This window comes from Vanessa atalanta, chromosome 1 (assembly GCF_905147765.1).
Source record: "Vanessa atalanta chromosome 1, ilVanAtal1.2, whole genome shotgun sequence".
Taxonomy (NCBI): domain Eukaryota; kingdom Metazoa; phylum Arthropoda; class Insecta; order Lepidoptera; family Nymphalidae; genus Vanessa; species Vanessa atalanta.
Genome location: NC_061871.1, coordinates 3,289,077 through 3,308,484, shown reverse-complemented (window position 1 = coordinate 3,308,484; position 19,408 = coordinate 3,289,077). Strand labels below are relative to the sequence as shown.

Below are 19,408 nucleotides of genomic sequence, written 5' to 3'. Positions count from 1 at the left end.
GTCACCTATAGACAAAATAAATGTACGTAATTACAGTTTGTGTTGCCGACAGTACATTTATGTTGTACTTTTAAAGGCGCGTACCAGGCACATGCAGTGCCGCCCCGTGCGCCCGCCAGATGACACTCGCGACGTCGCGAATAAGGTCAACTGTCGCTCGCTATCAAAGATATCAGCACGAGCTTCGTCGGTTTCCATTGTCGGTAAAGGCACGACTTTTTCCACTACACGGCAACAGCGGAATGTGTTCATTCATTTAAAAATTAAATAAACTAACTAACTCCCCTACTATTCGTTTGCATACGGTACAGAGAACGTTTAAGATACCGGGAAATATAATCAATTTACCATTTACAAAATTTAAAAAGTTTATTAAGACTAAATTAGTAAATAAAATCTATTATTCATTAAAATAACACTTTTTAGAAAAAAACTTCCATCACAGAACAATAATTATTGTGAAAGACAGCATTGTAAATTTGTTTATTTGAAAAGAGCAACCATGCGAGTTTCTTGCCGTTTCTTGTCGCTGGAGGCTGCTTTCCGAAACGGTAGTAGTGTTTAAATATTGACGATTCAAAAACGCTTCATTGTGAAGATTACTGAATAAAATTGATTTGATTTAATTAGAAATATTTCCATAAGCTGTCATATAAACGAAACTTATTAATTGTAACAAGTTAGACACGATTTTTGATCTATGTGTTGAAATGAAATACTTTCAACGCCAGTAAATATTTTGATTTTGAAAAAAAACCTACAAATATTTACGTTAAATATTTGTTTTTTGTTTTGTTCCCCACCAATATTCCTATTGTGCCATTCTAGTGTCAGAAAAAACATTTTATTTGATAATTCTATCATGCGAAACATTTTATAAATAAATCGTATAGTTATAGTAAGTTATCGTATACTCGTATATCTGTTCATTATATTTAAATATATATTTACAATATATCCAGCACATGTTGGATATTACATATGATTAAATGCTTCTGATGTTTAGACTTGCATTTACAGATACGAATAATAATATATCTTATTAATTAATTATTCTACATTACTTTCCTTCTAGAATTGTCTAATAAAATTGTCTTTTTCGCTATTCCTTGCGTTAGGTATTAGGTACTTCATACTAGTTAATTTTCAAAATAAAAACTCAAAATAGTATATAAATCGAAATATATGTAAAAATACGAGGCCAAATTAATGAATTTAATATTTGAATTATGACTATGTATCAAATGTTTTTTGTATGCTCTATTTTTACTTAGTATGGATCGAAGACCTCAAAACAGTTAGGTATGTCTACATTTTATATTTCACATGGTGAAAAATTGTAATAACTCAGAATGTATTGTTTCCCACCAACCACTTTTACTAAAGGATCTTAATTCAATAGAATTAATATTACATAAATTACTTTTATCCTGCAGAAAAATAAAAAATCCACGCTTTTGAATCTAATAAGAGTATATTATCTTGTATTTAGTAATAAGCCCTTTTTGTAATATATTACAAAACATATACATTTGGCAATTAAACTCGTGTGTTCATCTCTGTGACAGAAACTCCAAAACCGGAGAAGGCCAAATGCTGGAGAGGTTTTTTGTGTATGATTAATAACTTTTAAAGTGAATAGTTATTCGTTTCCAAAATCAAAATATACTTTATTCAAGTAGGATTTTACAAGCACTTTTGAATCGTTATGTAACACTGGTTCGGAATGCTGATTGTACCGAGAAGAACCAGCAAGAAATCAGTAGTTACTCTTTTCCAAAGTTTAAAGATACAAAGTCATCCTGCATGGATCATCTATCACCTATATAATCTTGTATTTAATATTATGCCTTCTTTAGCAATGCATTTTTTACAAATGATTTAAATTTATGAATCGTAAAAGTTAAAAATATCTGCAGAATTTATTATAGAAACGGATACCTTGCCTAACGAAGGATTTATTGACTTTGCGGAGTCGGAAACTTGACGTTATAAACTTATCCTTACCTCTCGTGCACATACAATGATTATCACAGATTCTATCAAAGTGATCAATGTTACTGTAAATATATATTATTGATGTAAATAAATTGTGACGCAACAATAAGTATACCTACTTTTTTTAAACATCCCGAATGGAGTCTCTAGCTCCAAGATAATAAATAGACCGGACTGCTCTATTTTGTAAAATAAAAACACATTCAATATCTGCAGCGTTACCCCAAAGTAATATGCCATAATACTATGAAAATAACCAAAATAAACTAGACGAGCGGTATCAATATCAGTCACTCGTCTAACGTCATTAGACCACTAAATATTCTTGTATTGCTCTGTCCCATTTTGAAAGAAGAGTATGCCAAATAATCACAACCAGAGGGGTAATACAACAGGCGCGGGTCATATAGGATCATCGCTCCCGAAAATCATATACGAAAAATCTAAAGTAAATTGAGTCCTTTCTTATCGTCATGCAGATAGCTAATTCATGAAACATTATGAAAAACCAATTATGAAGCACAAGTCAAATAGGTTTCAAACTAATACTAAGGTTAACAAAATGGTTGTAACTGTACAATTTGCTAAAAATGTATCTAATAGAGAAAACGCTACTTTAATTAAAAGGAATGGACATATATGTAGGTATATGAGAATAAAATTAATAAAACAACAATATTTATAATATAATTAGTAAATAAAACAAAATATTTTATTATACATTTATTGATAATGACAGCGATGGTTGACTCAAATCCGCTACTTGGCAAAAATATTTCCACTAGAAGTGAACTATTTTTGTATTTAAATATTAAAATCTCTTTATTTATTAAATGTTTACAATAATGAAGATGCAACCACCTACGCTACCAAGTAGCCGCCAAAACTATTCGCTTATCACATTAAAAAATTATAAGAAATACATTTGATTTGTGATCTACGTTTATTTTACACAATCGTTAGACTGGCAAAGAAATAAACTCATATCTAATCTAATAATTAACCATATAATACGAAATTATACATAAAAGCTCGTATCGAATTGACTGCAATAAATACGAAATACACTACGCGAATGTAAAATAATAATAATAATAATATAAAACAAATAATTTCATTTACCTAATAACTATTATTTAAAACAAAAGCACAGCACATGGTCAGCTTAATTTCTAAACAAAATTAAATTAGGACCTACGACTTTGCTTTTAAGGTCACTATTAGCCTATTACTAGGAGCCCTACGTCTCAACCTCGCCGGTGCCTCGCCGTCCTGCGCCCGATCCCCCCCCTCTCTCCTCTTGCCCGTGTTCTAACAAAAACTACTGGACAATAAGCACATCGAGAGTTTCAAAGACACATTCTAAGATATATGAAAACTTCTTATTAAAATTTTCCATTAGACTTTTATTAACGTCGACTACACATTGAGCCCTTCAGTCGAGGCCGGGTTACGTACGAAATTACGAAATGTACTTTTTCCAGAACGTCATTCAAAAATGCAAAAATTTATTGAAAACGCGTCTCGTCTATAAAATCTAACTTAAAACCTACGCGTCCGGAAGAACGATAATGCAAAAATGGAATGTATTAAGTACGACAGTCTAAAAGCATTCGATAGTGAACGGGAGACACGAAATGATGTCAGTCGAGGCTTACACTACGAGTCGGCGTTTCTTTACGAGTGCAAAGTTAGAACGGTTGAATATATTTTTTGACAAATTGAATATTTAATAATCACTTACAATTAGATATTATTTATACAACACTGTGTACAGGAATGGAGGCAAGTGACGGGCTATGATGTAGCGAAAGTGAATACTTACAAACTCTAGTAAATAACGAGGCGCCATTAACTTCTATTTGTGTACTCATTAAGTGTACTTAACGATTACTTCACTAAGAGGATGGAATATACATTAGGTGAGCTACAGACTATGCCGGTCCGACTTGAATCGAAACGGTCGAATGTGGACATTACCTAACACGATAGGTTACACGCGAACTACACCGCTAGTATATATTATGATATTAGTTTAACGTCTATCCGGATACAGAGCTAACGTTCTTTACGGAGAGAAAATATACAGTTAACCGATTATTGTTCGAATGTGGATGGAGATAATAATTTGAGGACAAAATTTCATTTGATTATGATATTCAATTAATATACATCAGGCCAAAAAGTACTACAAACACTTACTTTTTATATTACATCTCAAAATTTACCTACACAACCTAATCGATATACGACAGTGGCCCAAGTGGCAAGCGAGCGACAACTCGAGATCGTTTACGAAATAGCATAGGAATAGACAATCAAGATGTTAAGAGCAAAGTATCATACAAATATTTACGAAAAATAAGCCTTGTCGTATAGACGTTTAGGTTTGATTTCGCTTGACACTTGCGCCGAAAAGAATGTCAGTGTTTTTGGCCATATTTTGTCCTTCGCATGGCTTTCTGTGTACTAAGTACAAGTCTTATTAAGGACGAAGATGTAGCATTGGACGATTTCGTAAATCTATTTCGAAATGATAAGGGCAAAAATCTAATTTAGTGACAATAGAAAAATAAATCATTTACGGTCTCTAGTCCCAGTGGCAAGAAACTATCACAACGAACTGGCAATCGTGCCGACGACACGTGATCCTGAGCAACTTCGAGGCTAATGTTTACGCATACAAATATAAGTAAAAAAGATACAAGCCGTATCTTGAGTGGCCATCGTTCCCTATACATCGATACACACGCCAGGGAGTAATATAAAAATGCTTATAGGAACTCAATTAGCTAAAATCGATGTTCATCACAACATCGCTTTAAGTGACGCTAAATATAACCTATAACCGGATGTTAATGGAAGTTAAGACTGGTCCTGATATTTGTCAAGATATATTTATCGTGATACGCCGAATGGGATAATTTCGTTGCGAATAGTTATCGTATTTAATTATTAAAAAATTAAAAACACATATATACAATGAGCTAATACATAAATAATCCTTCATAATGTCAACGCCACACCACTATACAGTAAAAAAAATCTATACAAGCAATTTACCGATTCTCGCCGATCACAAATAATTCATTGATTCTAAAACATTAAATTATCGTCATAACACACAAAGATTCACATATTTACATTGAAACGTAACAATAAAATTAAATCACACGATTGAATTCGTTCAATCTATTTACAAATTTAGTGGTCAATGAATTAAAAACATAATCAAATTAATTATAATAATACACGTTAATGAAACGCCGTCATACATTTACGTCGAAGGGAATCGAATGGTTTTCCGTCGATGATTGTTTGACTGTGTCAACAAACGCGAGGAGAACCGATTTTCCCACATTTTATCAAGACATGTGAAATAAATAGACATACTGCGTCGCTTACAAATCAAACGGATGAAAGGAAACTACTATAAAATATAAAGCACCATATGCGTTACAGGACTGCAACTCAAATAGAATTGGACTTGAGGTGTGAAGTGGACGTAATAATAAATTCGCTTCGACAGCTGCTCGGGCGAGGGTCGACTTTATTTGCCTCTGGTCTTGGTTCCGACCGCGTTTATACTGTCCCCGCGACTCCGCGATCTGTGCAAGTTGTGTAATCCTTCCCCTGAAATCAAATGTCAAATATTACTGTTTGCTACTTTCGCCATTAGCGCCCCATATTGACAGGATTTACTAAATAAACATTTATATTATTACCTTAAATAAAAAAAAAATTTAAGCCATCTTAAAAGTAAAGGAAATGTTTTATATTATTTACAGATTAGTCATATTGTGTAGTCATCCAAAGTATATTTTATTCATAATTAATTAGAAAACATAATAATCGGTGCATTGCAATATTTAGCAGAAAACATATTTTTCTAAATGCATTTTTTTAATAAATCTGCCAAGCAATGCAGTGTTTTAAAGTAACCTATTCACTCTATACGGCCAGAAAAGAGACTTCTCGCTGTAGTAGTAGCGCACGGTAAGTAAGTGAGATAAGAAGGAAGGCCGCGTACCCTTGCTGGAGGCGCGGCGCAGCTCGGCGTCGCGGAAGGCGCGCGCGCTGCGGCCGCGCCGGTCGTGCACGAGCTTGTCGGCGCGCACGAAGATGCCGTGCCGCGCGCGGCACGAGAAGTACCGCGTGCCGCCCACCGAGCCGTCGTTCTTGCCTGCGGGGTGCGTGCACCGTTAACGTTCGTGATACTATTCGTTTTTGTATTCTTGTACCTTTTGAGTGTTTGTCTTCGTTTCGTTTCCACTCGATTCGACGATCGGATCTCGTCCAGCCGATTAAGAATTATGACGAGTGACGTCTAGGATTTATTTTTTTATCGTAACAGTCGAGGGCCGATCGCGTCCTCGCACTCGTAATATCCGGAAGCGACGTACCGGTGGGCGCGTCGAGCTCGACGCCGACCCAGACGCCGCCGGCGAAGGTGGTGGGCCCGACGTAGGCCACGACGCCCGTGCTGCTGCTGAGGCGCAGCTGCACGCTCTCGCCGACCGACAGCCACTCGGGCACGGGGTGCCGGCTGCTCTCGAAATATTCTGCGAATAATTAAATATTATTATAGAAAGAAAAACAAGCGTGTCACGATGGTGACAAATATTAGTATTGCAAGAAATATGAACATATTATTTCTTACAAGATTGATACGAAGGGCGGCAGTAAACTTTCGTAACTAAGTTGTTATATACATCTCGTACATGTAATTACACTGAGTCACTCACCCTTAATATTTGGCGATAGAATAAAAAGAGTATATAGTACATAAGCAGAAACTTGTACAACGATAAAAGTGAAAATTACAATTTAGCTAGTAAGTACAAGTTAAAAAATGCCCGTGTATCGTACAGTCTTTCGATAAATTTGGATGTAACCATTCGAATGAGAATAAATTGTTTTTATAATAATCAGGTGTTATATGATAAAAGCCTTACAGATGTAGTGAATAATCCTTTCCTATCGGCAAAACTCGGAACAACGATAACACCCGAATGGTGCCGATGTGTCTATGAATTACTATATTATTAAATTACGTGTAGGTATCAAATAAATCGCATACTTTATTTATCAATGTCAAATGTCAAACTGCCCGTTTGACGTATATTACAATGAGATGTTAAAACCACCACGATTCTATAATATAAAGAATTCGTTAGGTAAACAAAAATATAACTAGTTACCGAGGACGTTTTATTTCAATAAAACGCACTGATAAAAACCAAATTCCGGTTGAGATGATCTAATGATTCTATAAGGATTGGAACCCCAAAAGTCTAACTATAAGTCAAAACTACAGTAGGATTTTGCAGATCTTTTTATAACAATAAATTTTTGTAATTAATTAAAAATACTATGACATAACAAAAAAGACACCTCAACATAAAACAAAAAATACCAGCAGAGAAATTAATATAAATAAATATGATTTGTTAATGTGGATCGAATAAAATCAATGTTTATTATTTACAAAAATGACAGACAAGAGTAAAATGTAAAAAGTATATCAAAATATAGGTGGCCTGCATTAGTACACGAGTCCATGAAGTTTATCACAAAATCTAACATAAATATCAACAAAATATTTCTGTGGTATTAACTACTCTATATAGATACTTCCTCTTGCAATGCGACCGTTCCCTACGTTGTCTCGATGGGTACTGAGTGCGAGTGAAGTAGTAAGACAAAAACGAACATTTCCGAGAAAATACGAAAGGAAAGGATTATTCACTACATCTACATACATACATAGCATTACTATTTGGCTATATGACATTACAAGTTATGTATTAAGTTTGCGTAAAGATCATATTCGCATGAGAAATAAATAAATATTGATGATTTGGGAAGGCGTACTTAATTCGGATGTGATCGGTTTTACGAAATTTGCCGATGCTACATCTAAGTCGTGTCGTACTATACCCGCACTCTAAAGTCGTTTCAAACTTTTCTCCCCCTTCTGAAATAGAGCATAGAGCCTTCTCTGCGTAAGAGTTACCGGTATTAATGATAAAAGAACAATTGGAACTCGTCGCTCACCGTCGCCGATGCGCTCCGTGGAGGAGGCGGGCGTGTCGCGCAGCGCGGGCTCGTGCGCGGGCTCGTGCGCGGAGCGGGGGCGCGGCGCGGGGTGCGAGGCGCGCGCGGCCGAGCGCGACGCGGCGCCGGCGCGGCGGCGGACCACCTGCGAGCGGGACGCGCAGTCGTAAGTACCGACCGAAATCAACACTAACTTTTGGTGATTGATGTTACAGTTTTTTGCCCAAATACCATATTTTAAAATTGCTGTAGAATTGTAACTAAAAAAAAAAAACAATTTTAGTTGTAGTAAAGTAAATAAAGTTATTTTTTTTTTATTAATTTGAAAATCCTTTTATTAATTGATCAATTATTTTAAAATAAATATTTTTAAAATTTTTAGTTCTTATAGATTTATATTTGAAGTTCATGTATGTAATATAAAATATTACATTTTTTTTTATTAAAAAGTTAATTTTCAAAATATTACTTTTCCAGCGGGCAGCGAGGTGTTGACGACGGAGTCCGGTCCCGGCGAATCGCTCTCTCCGACAGAGGACGCTTCCCGGCTTCGTGTCTCATGACTGGACTGCTCTGAGCTCAGTGATTCCACTTCCGCTTCACCTGTGTAATTCAACAATAAGGCGTATCATATTATTATAGTTACAGTAGTTATTTTCAATACTTTAGTAAAAAAAAAATAGATAGAAATAAAAAGTAACTTCATTACTTACCGAATGATGTCTCATGTGCCGTTTCTCCGTTGACTTGGATGGGTTCTCCCTTATGTAACTGACTAGAAAGCACGGCGCTTTCGACTGGTATAGCCCCCAGAGGATCCACTAGCTGACCGTCTTTTTTATCTTTAGAAATCTCCTCGCAGTCCCTCAAAAATGGGTTGATTCTATTCCGAGATCCCGGAGTTAAGACCGGAGTTTTCGCTTTTTCGAATGTCGCCTCTTCGAGTTCATTTTTCGATTCGACAATTTCGTTCTTTAGTTCAGTGATATCGTTCCTCAGTTCAGTGATCTCATTCCTAAGTCCTGCCATCGAAGTTTTCGTTCTGCTGAGGTTCGTGTAATCCATCGTCTTGTCGAAGTCCGGCGTGTCATCTACTGACATGCTCCTGATTGAGAGCGTGTCATCGTTTGTGAGATTTGAAGATGATACTGCTTGGGAACCTTAAAAATCATAGTCATTAAACACCACACCAGTATGAAAGCAAAGATTAATAATCACAAATAAAATAATTTTAACGCTGTTTTAAAAATTGCAACGAATCATATAATCAATAAGTACCATATCCGCTCGAAGATATTGAAGGTGAGTTCTTATTGGGTACTCGTTCACATGCTAACTCGTGGAGCGAGTCGAGGGTCTTTGAAGTGGGCAGGAAGCCGCGCGATGTTGCTCTTGAGCGGGTGCGCTAGAAGATCGTTGTGATAAATTTACATGATTTGTTAAAACAACACTTGTTAAGGAAATTAACTGAACCTTACAAAATAGGATATACCAAAACTTGTTTGAAATAAAATACAAAGTGAGGCGTGGGTCTAAAGTGCAAAATAAAATTACAACAAAATACGAACCAAAGATAAAGAATGTCTGTTAACCCTTAAATTTGACGGTGCCAAGTTTGAACGAGTTATTGCTTAAATTTTTTTATTATTCAATTATGTATTAAAATGCAAATCATTAGGTGATTCTTGTCTTTATATGAAATGAGAATCCTTACATTTGAGCGTGGCGTTGTGAGCTCATCGGTCGGGGCTGACTCGGGTTCAGAATGCGAGTCATCATCGTTCCTACGGCCAGGTTCCTCGTGTAAAGTCGTCATACGCAATCCTAATTTCACGCTTGCCGGAGATGCTACAAAAATAAACTTAATTACTTTATAATTCATTATTGTTTTTTCGTAGATTGTACTAGCGAAAAACTTAGAAATAGTTACAAAATAAACATTAAGCCTAGCAAAGCATTAAACCTAAACTTAGCTAAAAACTTAATAAATATATTTATACATTATATATAAAATATCTGAACTGAATACATAAATAGCCTGTCGCAAATAATTTTCCACCTTAATACGACAAAATATAAACAAATTTGAAAACATTATTTAGTATTCGCCAATATCATGCTCGCACGTGAATGATTTTCATGCCAATGTCAAATCAATAAACTCCTAATGAGTCGTAGCAAACAAAAATAAAACACGACCGATGAAACGAAACTGCTTCAAACGAAAAAAATCTATGAAACTCCAAATCCTAGTAAATCGCTTCGTTTGAAATTGACACCTGTGATCACGGGTTTAGTTTTGTGTGACACACGTATCAATTGAGAAGACAAAATGAGCAGAACAAAAGTGATGACACGAAACCAAACAAAAATTTTGAAACAAGCCTCTAATGATTCTACGACTTAATATCTGCACGTACACTTGTTTGGCGTCTGTAGTCGCAGTGAGTTCAGGTTCAAATTCAAGTTAAGGAACGTTGGTCGAGCTGCAATAAAAATGGTAAAATTCTTATCAATTTACGAGCCTACCTTAATATTTATCGCAGAAGTCACATTCAGGAATGTTACAGATCATTTTTACAAACCTTTATACACGAGAAATTCAAATACAAAAATACAATAACTTTTTGTACATCATTATCATAACACAAAAAATTATATATTGTTTTTTAAATTACACATATATACTATGACAATATCATCCTATTTCAGAGGGGAGGTATGAGTAAAATAAATGATATTCAATTGTTAACTATAAACCTATAAAGTTTATGTAAATTTATTTATTATCCAAATTCATAATTATATTATTTATTATTTTGAATATATATATTGAAATTTAATTCGAATTATATTAAGTCTAAAATTATTCTATCTAATCCATGCGTCGGTATAATTTACGTTTATATTAGATCTTTTAAAATAGTTTATACATCTCTCTATTAACTACATAGTACATGCACCTGGTACCTAACACATACACAAACCTACGATCAATTTTATTTTATCTATGACTACTTTTGCTATCTACTTACATAGATACAAAACTGTCTTTCAAGTTTTTAATCTACCTCACAACGTTTATTATAAATAAAACCTTTATATAAAATATACTTATTATTTGGCTGTTATATTCAATTGTTTTTTGAAATTTTATCATACAATATTTGATAAAAAAAGGAAATATATATTCGATCCGCCGGAAATCACGTGAGGGTGGGAAAGGAAATAATTACAGGTCATGCTCGTTCCATGCAAATGAAAGATACACGCAAACAAACATAGGGTAACACGACAGAAGCCAGCTGAATGCTCTTAGCTCGCTGAGTCGATTGCTTTCATCATATTTTCTATATTTTTTAATGTTTCATTTGAAATTTCTTTATCTTTATTTACGATTTTACAGGAAAATATTTAATTTAAATTTCGATAAAAATTTTGCCAAATTTTTCTAGAATGATTCTGAATAAATTTTACAGCCAATTGAATATTGAAAATAAAAATGATTCCGATCGTGTATATTTTTATTACAACTATTCGATTCCAATGTTGCATAAAACATACGTCTAATAATTTTGCCATACAGTTGCCATTCCGAGTTATTACCATTGATTATCATCTGTTTACCTGATAAAAACGAGCCTGAAGGTAGCGAGGAATTGAGATACAAAAAAAAAACAACGTTAGTTCAAGCTGGGTTCAAAAATGTTGACTCTTCGTTTCGGGAGTATTATTTGTGAGAAATTTAAAATTTTTACACTGCGCAAAAATTTTAAAACATTCATTCAAATATACTCCACGAAGACTGAAATGATAAGCTCTTTGTCGAAATTGTATTGGACGAATACAATCTCAACAAAGAAGTTAAAAATAACATATGAAAATAGAAGGAAACAAGAGTCACAGATAGTGTATGGAGCATAGCATCGCCACGAAGCAAGTGGAACAAAATGTAAATCATAGTGAAACCAGAGAGGTATATGCGGCGTTTTTGTGGACAAAACTGAGAGTGAATTAAATAAATGACTGTGTTATTTGTTGTTGTATGTATGTTTAATTAATTTCAAATACTTTTTGCATGTGTTTTTAACACTACGCGATCTAAATTTAATTACTCTTCTATTTCGTTTTTAAAGTCTATATCATCGTGCATCTTTATATTTTCTTACACAAACGCTAATATCACTTAAAACCTATGCTACGTGGTGCACTATACGCATCAGAACTAAATACTTTATACATACAATATTTGTCGAAATAAATAAACTGTTATGTAATTTAGACCGTGTCCGTTAAATTCGAATGCATATGAATATAAGATGAGTAATTCTTAAATCGTGTTCGGAGAAAATGATAAATAGAATCGAATGAGTGAGGGAAAATAGAACGTGGTTTTAGAAATAGGAGTGTTTCGCTTTTTGATTTGTAGTTTAAGATGTACTGAAAAAGAAAAATCACATTACAAGAAAAATATCAATCTGAAATAAACGTCCCAATAATTTGTTCCGGAGTCGCCCGATCGCTTTGTAAGTTCTTTAATGAATCTTTTCATTTGAATCTAGTCTTTCGGTACTTTGTCACGCAAGAAAACAGACGGGAGGAGTCACAATGCTCGCAACTCACCGAGGCCGAAGGGCTTGGTGGGCGTGACGACGTCGGCGTCGGCGTGCGCGGGCGCGGCGTAGGAGTGGCGGTGCGCGGGCCGGCGCGGCGCCTCGTCCGCGAGGTCGGCCACGCTGCCCGAGCGCCCGCCGCCCAGCCCCGACAGCGACTCGAACGACGAGTCCAGGCGCATGATCTGCATCACAGTGCGAATTGTACTCTGTGTATTTCATTATAATAGACGTACTCCTCTCTCGTTTCCCGTTTGTGCCATCGATTTTGCTTTTCTTTCAATCGAACACCGTTGATATTTTATTAAACTACATCCCAGCACCTTTAATATGGGTGTTCTTTATAAATTTTGGTGACTCGTTCGTTGCAGTTTCAATTAAAGTAATGTGCTCCTTACGTTTAAAATAGGAACTTTTTGCTTGAATAGGTGACGTGAACAGGCAAGGAATGTGAACACGTTAACATTCAATCATAAGATATTTGAAAATAGTATTTAATAATAAAATGTGTTTTCTTCAGAAATCTTTAATAATTTCAATGAATTAATTTATCTGTATTTAAATACTAAAAAAACAATTATCATTCACAGTATAGCAAAAGAACCGGAGATAAATGTAGAGACTTGTAGCACAACGATGACATAACCAAAGCCACATACGATGAATAAACATAGTTAAACTAATCGGTTTTACCGATCTTACATTAGCTTATCTATGACAAGATACACAACAAGACGTATCGAAGACATCCTAAACATAAATCTAGGCACTAAATGTATTCATCTAAAAGAAAGGAACATGATGACTGTTTGATATATGTATATACAGTGGCTGTAAACACCATAGCTAGAACACCGAATAAGAACCAAAACATGAAATGCAAAATAGGATAGCAAGGCAAAGTGTAGGGCCATGCTTGACTCACGTTCGTCCCGTTCTTGGCCGCGGTCTCGAGCGCCTGCGACAGCTGCGCCCGCGTGCGTAGCGACAACACATATATTAGGGCTTGTTTATGCGAGCGAGTTTATTCATAAGCATTTTACGAAGTGAAACTTCTTTGGGAACGAGACTAAAATATATTTTGTAAGTAACTAAAAATATCCAACGATTCAGGCGCAAAAAGGTTTCACTTCCGTCACGTGTAATATGTTGCACGCAGTTAACTTTTTATAATCTATGAAAACATTACAAAGTACAGTAGGTACAGATGTGGTACGCAATTGAGTAAAAAAAATTGTTTTCGAAGTCTATGCTGACAAGAGTTTTTCAAAGTTTTGTGAACATCATCAGATTCCGTATACAAAATATACGTTGTCCAAGTTATAATGACGTTATACACCGGTACAAATATATATATATATATATATATTTTTTAATTTTGAAAAATAAATATTAAAAGTTTAGTATATAATATTATAAAAAGTATACATAAATAGATTTTAGTTAATTGATATTTTAAGTTCCTTTATTAGTTGTTTTTATACGTATTTAGATATATTTATCATAGCAATATTTCATTATTTATCTCGTGTAAATTGCTTGCCAATTTTATCTTTGTAAATAAGATAATACAATAAAAGAACATTTTTCTACGTGTTATTTTAGTATCCCGTATTTTATAAATTTATTATTATTTTACTTATAAATGAATGTATCTTTATAGTTTTGGAAGACCGAATACTAAGATTCAGATCTGTCACATTATATTCGTAAGTTATATACAAAAAAATAATGAATCCGTTTTTATTATATGTAAATAACAACAATAAATCTACGTTGTGTTAATATGTTAGTTACAACATTGATAACCTGCGGAAGCAATTTTTTAGTAAGTAAGCTCGCTCGTACGAATATAGTCACTAAGTGAGAAGCTTCACAACATCGATTCAGCTGGTGTGAAAACGACAGAGGTCTTATAAATACTTGTGATAGAGAAAGTGTGCCGTATCGATAGCTTTATTTATTTCGGAAGCGGACGCAACATAATGTATTAGGGTAGTTTCTCACCACGCTACGCGATGCAACGCTATCTTGCTCAATTTGATCCGAATCCGATAATTCTGCCTGCCCTTGCAATGTTGATACGAAACGTACAACGTATTGCGTTGCGTTGCATAAAGATTGTAACGCATCGCGTCGTGAGAAAGTTCCCTGAAAATACCACAATTACTAGTGACACGTCGAACACGTTACTTTTTAATCGACTGCGTTTTTTTTTGTTTTCGTGATTATCTAATTTTATTTTAAGCTGTGATTTAGTGAGCAAATAATTATATTTTGATTTTATTTTTATTCTGTTGCTGTTACATAATGTAATGAAAACTGATGAAAATATATAAAGAATGCTTATATATTTTTTTCTTATACCTTTTCATCAGCGACTACACACACGCGTGACATGTGGCGCGACACCTCCAATGAGCCTATCTCCACGCATCGTAACTGAAGATAAGCCATCGCAACGAGCCGTCGGGCTCAGCGCAGCTGCACTGGGGTTGGCTACGCACCTGCGAGAAGTTGGGCACGGAAGCGGTTTTCCGCATGGTGATGGGCTGGCCGCGCGCCTGCTCCAGCTCCTTCACGGCGACGCTCTGGCGCAGGCGGTCGAGCGTGAGTATGCTCTCGACGGCGCTCACGCCGCGAGTGTATTTTTCTAAGATGAATTACATCGTGAGCGACATTGAAACGTCTACGTATCGTGTTCAGAGATTTTTTACTTTTGTTGGACATCGTAAAATCTGCTTTAGAAAGACTACGTTCAGTTTAAACAGTTGCAAATTCGGTTTGAAGTGGATATCGATTCATTTGTGTCTGCGACAAGCTGCACTGCACTGCTTGAAACTTGGTATAAGTAAATTCTTCGTGAAGAGAATGTTATCCCACTTATTATTATTTAAAATACAAAAGTATTCTCTACAGTAGGTCGTGTGGCTAGCTCGTACTTCGTATGTACTCGATTGTAATTCATATGCATACTGTATTTCAGGGCGCATATGATGGAAATTAGAAAACTAGACTTATTGTGTCCCATACTCTATGACTTACGTCGTTATGTCCGTCCATTGTGCCCCTTATTCCACTACCTCACTCACACTTCAAATCAAAACACAGCAAGATACAAACACATCACATCCAAAGTGACCTTTGGCCGATGTCGATCATGAGGATATTAAAAGAGGTATTAACCGATATAAGTTTCGCCGTCGGCAGCGCTGGCCTCCTCTCCCGTGGCTGCGATCTGCGCCAGACTCTCGCGTTCCTCTAACTCCTCGGAGGCCTTCGGAATGTTGGATACCACCTCGTACGTCACACCCGTTGACGCTAGCTGGTCGATCCTGGATCAAAAAAGCTCATAACTATACTAACGATTCGTCTATCCTGTCGTTACATTTTATATTTATATTACTCGTCTATCATCATATGATAACAATTTTCTTTTGTATGACATAAGAACCGTAAGAAATATTAACCATTCCTCGCATCACCAATACGCCACCGACCTTGGGAACTGAGATGTTCTTATGCCGGTAATAACATTGGCTACGTGTCATTCATCCTCGCAACCATAAAACAACATTACTGATGCTGTTTGATGGCAGAATATACGAAATAAGATTGAAATAAATTTTATGTTCCAAAGTAACTTAGAGCTCAAACATATTAGAAGTCGACAGGGAGGTGCACGTAGCAGACTAATGACAGATTATACCTGACGATTTTCTTCCGTATCCGGTCGGTGAGGCTCTGGCGCTTGTAGATGTTGAGCGCGAGGCGCTTGCGCAGGATGAGGTCCATGGGCGCGGGGTGCGACAGGCGCACCGTCGTCTTCAGGATCAGGTACACGCGCTCGTTCGCTGCGACAAATTGCCAACAATTACCTCGACTATTAAAAACGTTTTCTTCGGCAGACTTTGGAGTGTTTTATTTGGTTTTGTTTGTTTTGTACATCAAGCTGTTCTAAATACATATGTACCGGACGTAAGTGAGAATGTTACCTTCAGTGATTCGGTTCAGGTACTGTGAGTCGTGTATGGAGGAGTCCCATGAAGCGACGGCGGACACGTCCTTGTCGTGGTGGTGCAGGATCTGTAGCTCGTAGAACTTGTTGCCGTGCTCCTTGGGCAGGATGGAGTTGAGGCCGGCCACCGTCACCTCCTCGCCCGATGAATTCGTCGTCAGGTCGTCCGCTGGATAAGATATCGTAATGTCTTATTCATATCTTATTGAGGTCAACGTTTTCCATTGGATCACGAAGCAAACGAGTAGAAATAATAATTTAGAAGGATTGTTATTTTTATTTTTTACAGTGTATAAACCAAGAATCGTTTTCAGAAACCCTAACGAAGATAAATGAAATAAAATAAATAATTAAAGTTTCCCTCACCGTTGAGGTCCAGGAAGAGCACGGGTATGTGCTGCTCCATGCCGGGCGGCGGGCTCCAGGCGGCCGGCGCGCCGGGGATGGGGCTGCCGGGGCTCGGCACCAGCACCTACCGGGGCAAGCACATAAGGTCAATAAATCTGGAGATATATAGACTTTATACTTATTACTTGTGTTGATATTTTTTATATTTTTCTTTTTCGGAGCACGACAATTCTTAGCAAAATGTGTGAATGTAATAAGTAAATAAGTAAGCTAGACAAAGTTACTCACCGCATTTCTCTCCTCAGTGAGCGACACCCATTGCTCGACGAGACTCTGTTCCCGCTCCATGTCACGCTCACTCTTCAATGAAGGAGACATGTTCACCAGCTTCTATACATTTAAAAACCATTTTGAGTCAAAGACACATTTCCACGCAGTTATCTGAATTATTAATATAAACACACAGCACGTATTGTTTGGTTTTGTTATCTTCTTTTAATAACATATGAATTTACTTGTAACTGGGCGTGCAAATGTTGGCGGCGTCGGGCGAGCGCGTCGCTCCAGCGTTCCCGAAGAACTGCCAAATCTTCTTCTTGGTACGAATCCAGAGGCTTTTGTAGACGTGATCTAAGGTTTATTACAAATACATTATACGTCAAAGAAATATTAAATATATTCCAAACTGGTATATTTCAAATCTATTACAGACTGTATCATAGATTATATCACAGCTCATAGAATATGAGAAAAATATAACCAACATTATTATTATATAGGTTATAAATAATAATGAGTGCGCGCGTAGACGAGGGTATAATCTCAACGGCTAATACATCGGCTACAGAGTACTCTCGTACCTGACGGTGACGGAGCCCAGCTCGACGCTGACGATGTGCTGGCAGATGATGGGCAGCGTGCCGGAGTTGGCGGCGGGGCGCACGCGCACGCCCACGCGGCGCTGCTGGCCCTGCCGCACCTGGTACACGCCGCCCGTCACGATGTCGGCGCGCGGGGACACCTGCACCACACTCGGTAACCTGGGCTCACTTTCCTCGCAGGCATTCGGATCGTGCGAGTACGGTATTAGTACTCAGCGATATGTTTCGGAATAGGCCGCAAGGGACAAAATTTTATGAAATTTTGTCACTGACCTGATGACCTGATCAGGCAATGATAACTATGTGCGATTTTTTCCTTAAGCTCGACGCCCTCGTTCATGAAATCCGATAAAATAATTAAGCTACGGCTATCAAGTCTCTCAACGAACCTCGACCGGCGCGTACTCGCCCTGGTCGTTGAGCTCGTGAATCTCGACCCAGAGCTCGATCTTGCGGGTGAGCTCCGCCCAGCGGTCGGCCAGCGAGCGCGCCTTGGCCAGCTGCTGCTGCTCGACCACCCAGTTTCCGCACGCACGGCTGAAGCCCGCCGAACGGTGACCCCACACCTCGATGGACAGTGCACCCTCTACAGGTGGAAAGTATTATATTCATTTTTGTGAATTCTCAAAAAAAAACCAACAGGATTCGACAAAACGAATAAGATAACTATTGTAAAGATTTAAAATTCAACTAACGACTCAACGAAGGCACACAAAGGATAGAGATATCGCTTTTTTATGTGATAGTCAGAATTACAACATATATATTTATTTTAGAAGCAGTTTGAAATAGATCGATCATTTATGCTAGCACGTTCGCCTCACCGGCGCAGTGCTCGACGAACTCCTCGGTGAGCGGCACGGTGAAGTCGCGGCGGTGGTCGAAGCGGAAGGTGACGAGCTGGTGGCGCGGCGAGGCGGGCGCGGCGGCGGGCGCGGGCGGCGTGTCGGCGCTCACCTGCGGCGCCACCACCACGGGCTCGCCGCCGCCCCACAGCGAGTACTGGCAGAACACGAAGTTGGACAGCGACGGCGGCAGCCCGCTCGCCTGCTTGATCACCACGCGGACGGTCACCTGCGGACACGCACGGGCCTCACTGAAACGTTGACTCAACGAGTAGCGAGACAATACGTTTGCTCTTTTGAAAGAGACCTCAAGTGATTTCGTGGTGAGGAGTCGACGATGGCTATCGTATAAAAAAAAGGTATCCACATATAGAATTTATCCGCGTTATAGTAAAATAAACTTAAAAAATATAACCTTGTTTGTATTTTGTGTTGCAGTAATATATCCTATAAGCACGAGCGTTACAAGCTCACACTAATGCACGCCGATAATAATATAGCGTGTAGAGCCGAACGTTCGTGAGTGAATGGGTCCACAATAAAATTAGTGTCCGTTGATATCTGATATATGTATTTAATGGACGCTCATAACTATATACTTTACTTATAAATACACATTGTTCAAAAGAGAGACGCTTTAAGTTACTT

General features: G+C 37.3%; 1 protein-coding gene across 6 annotated transcripts in view; it reads right to left on the bottom strand.

The window, feature by feature from the left end:
• Positions 1-2,713: 2,713 nt before the first annotated feature.
• The window catches only part of LOC125066577 (kinesin-like protein KIF13B), a 128,256-nt gene continuing 111,561 nt past the window's right edge, over positions 2,714-19,408 (bottom strand). For 2 of the 6 annotated variants that reach the window (XM_047674712.1, XM_047674720.1), the window contains 20 exons: positions 18,740-18,989; positions 18,305-18,501; positions 17,895-18,055; positions 17,550-17,664; positions 17,323-17,424; positions 17,053-17,158; positions 16,664-16,855; positions 16,378-16,522; positions 15,855-16,003; positions 15,176-15,321; positions 14,676-14,819; positions 12,679-12,853; positions 9,770-9,903; positions 9,334-9,460; positions 8,769-9,215; positions 8,525-8,658; positions 8,056-8,200; positions 6,402-6,560; positions 6,029-6,181; positions 2,714-5,631 (listed from right to left, as the gene is read on the bottom strand). In XM_047674712.1, coding sequence (XP_047530668.1) covers positions 5,549-5,631; positions 6,029-6,181; positions 6,402-6,560; positions 8,056-8,200; positions 8,525-8,658; positions 8,769-9,215; positions 9,334-9,460; positions 9,770-9,903; positions 12,679-12,853; positions 14,676-14,819; positions 15,176-15,321; positions 15,855-16,003; positions 16,378-16,522; positions 16,664-16,855; positions 17,053-17,158; positions 17,323-17,424; positions 17,550-17,664; positions 17,895-18,055; positions 18,305-18,501; positions 18,740-18,989 — 3,264 coding nt within the window. In that variant the 3' untranslated portion in view covers positions 2,714-5,548. Of the gene's footprint in view, positions 5,632-6,028; positions 6,182-6,401; positions 6,561-8,055; positions 8,201-8,524; positions 8,659-8,768; positions 9,216-9,333; positions 9,461-9,769; positions 9,904-12,678; positions 12,854-13,593; positions 13,636-14,675; positions 14,820-15,175; positions 15,322-15,854; positions 16,004-16,377; positions 16,523-16,663; positions 16,856-17,052; positions 17,159-17,322; positions 17,425-17,549; positions 17,665-17,894; positions 18,056-18,304; positions 18,502-18,739; positions 18,990-19,408 lie in introns of all 6 variants that reach the window. The other 4 variants (XM_047674726.1, XM_047674734.1, XM_047674741.1 and 1 more) reach the window with 2 other exon arrangements.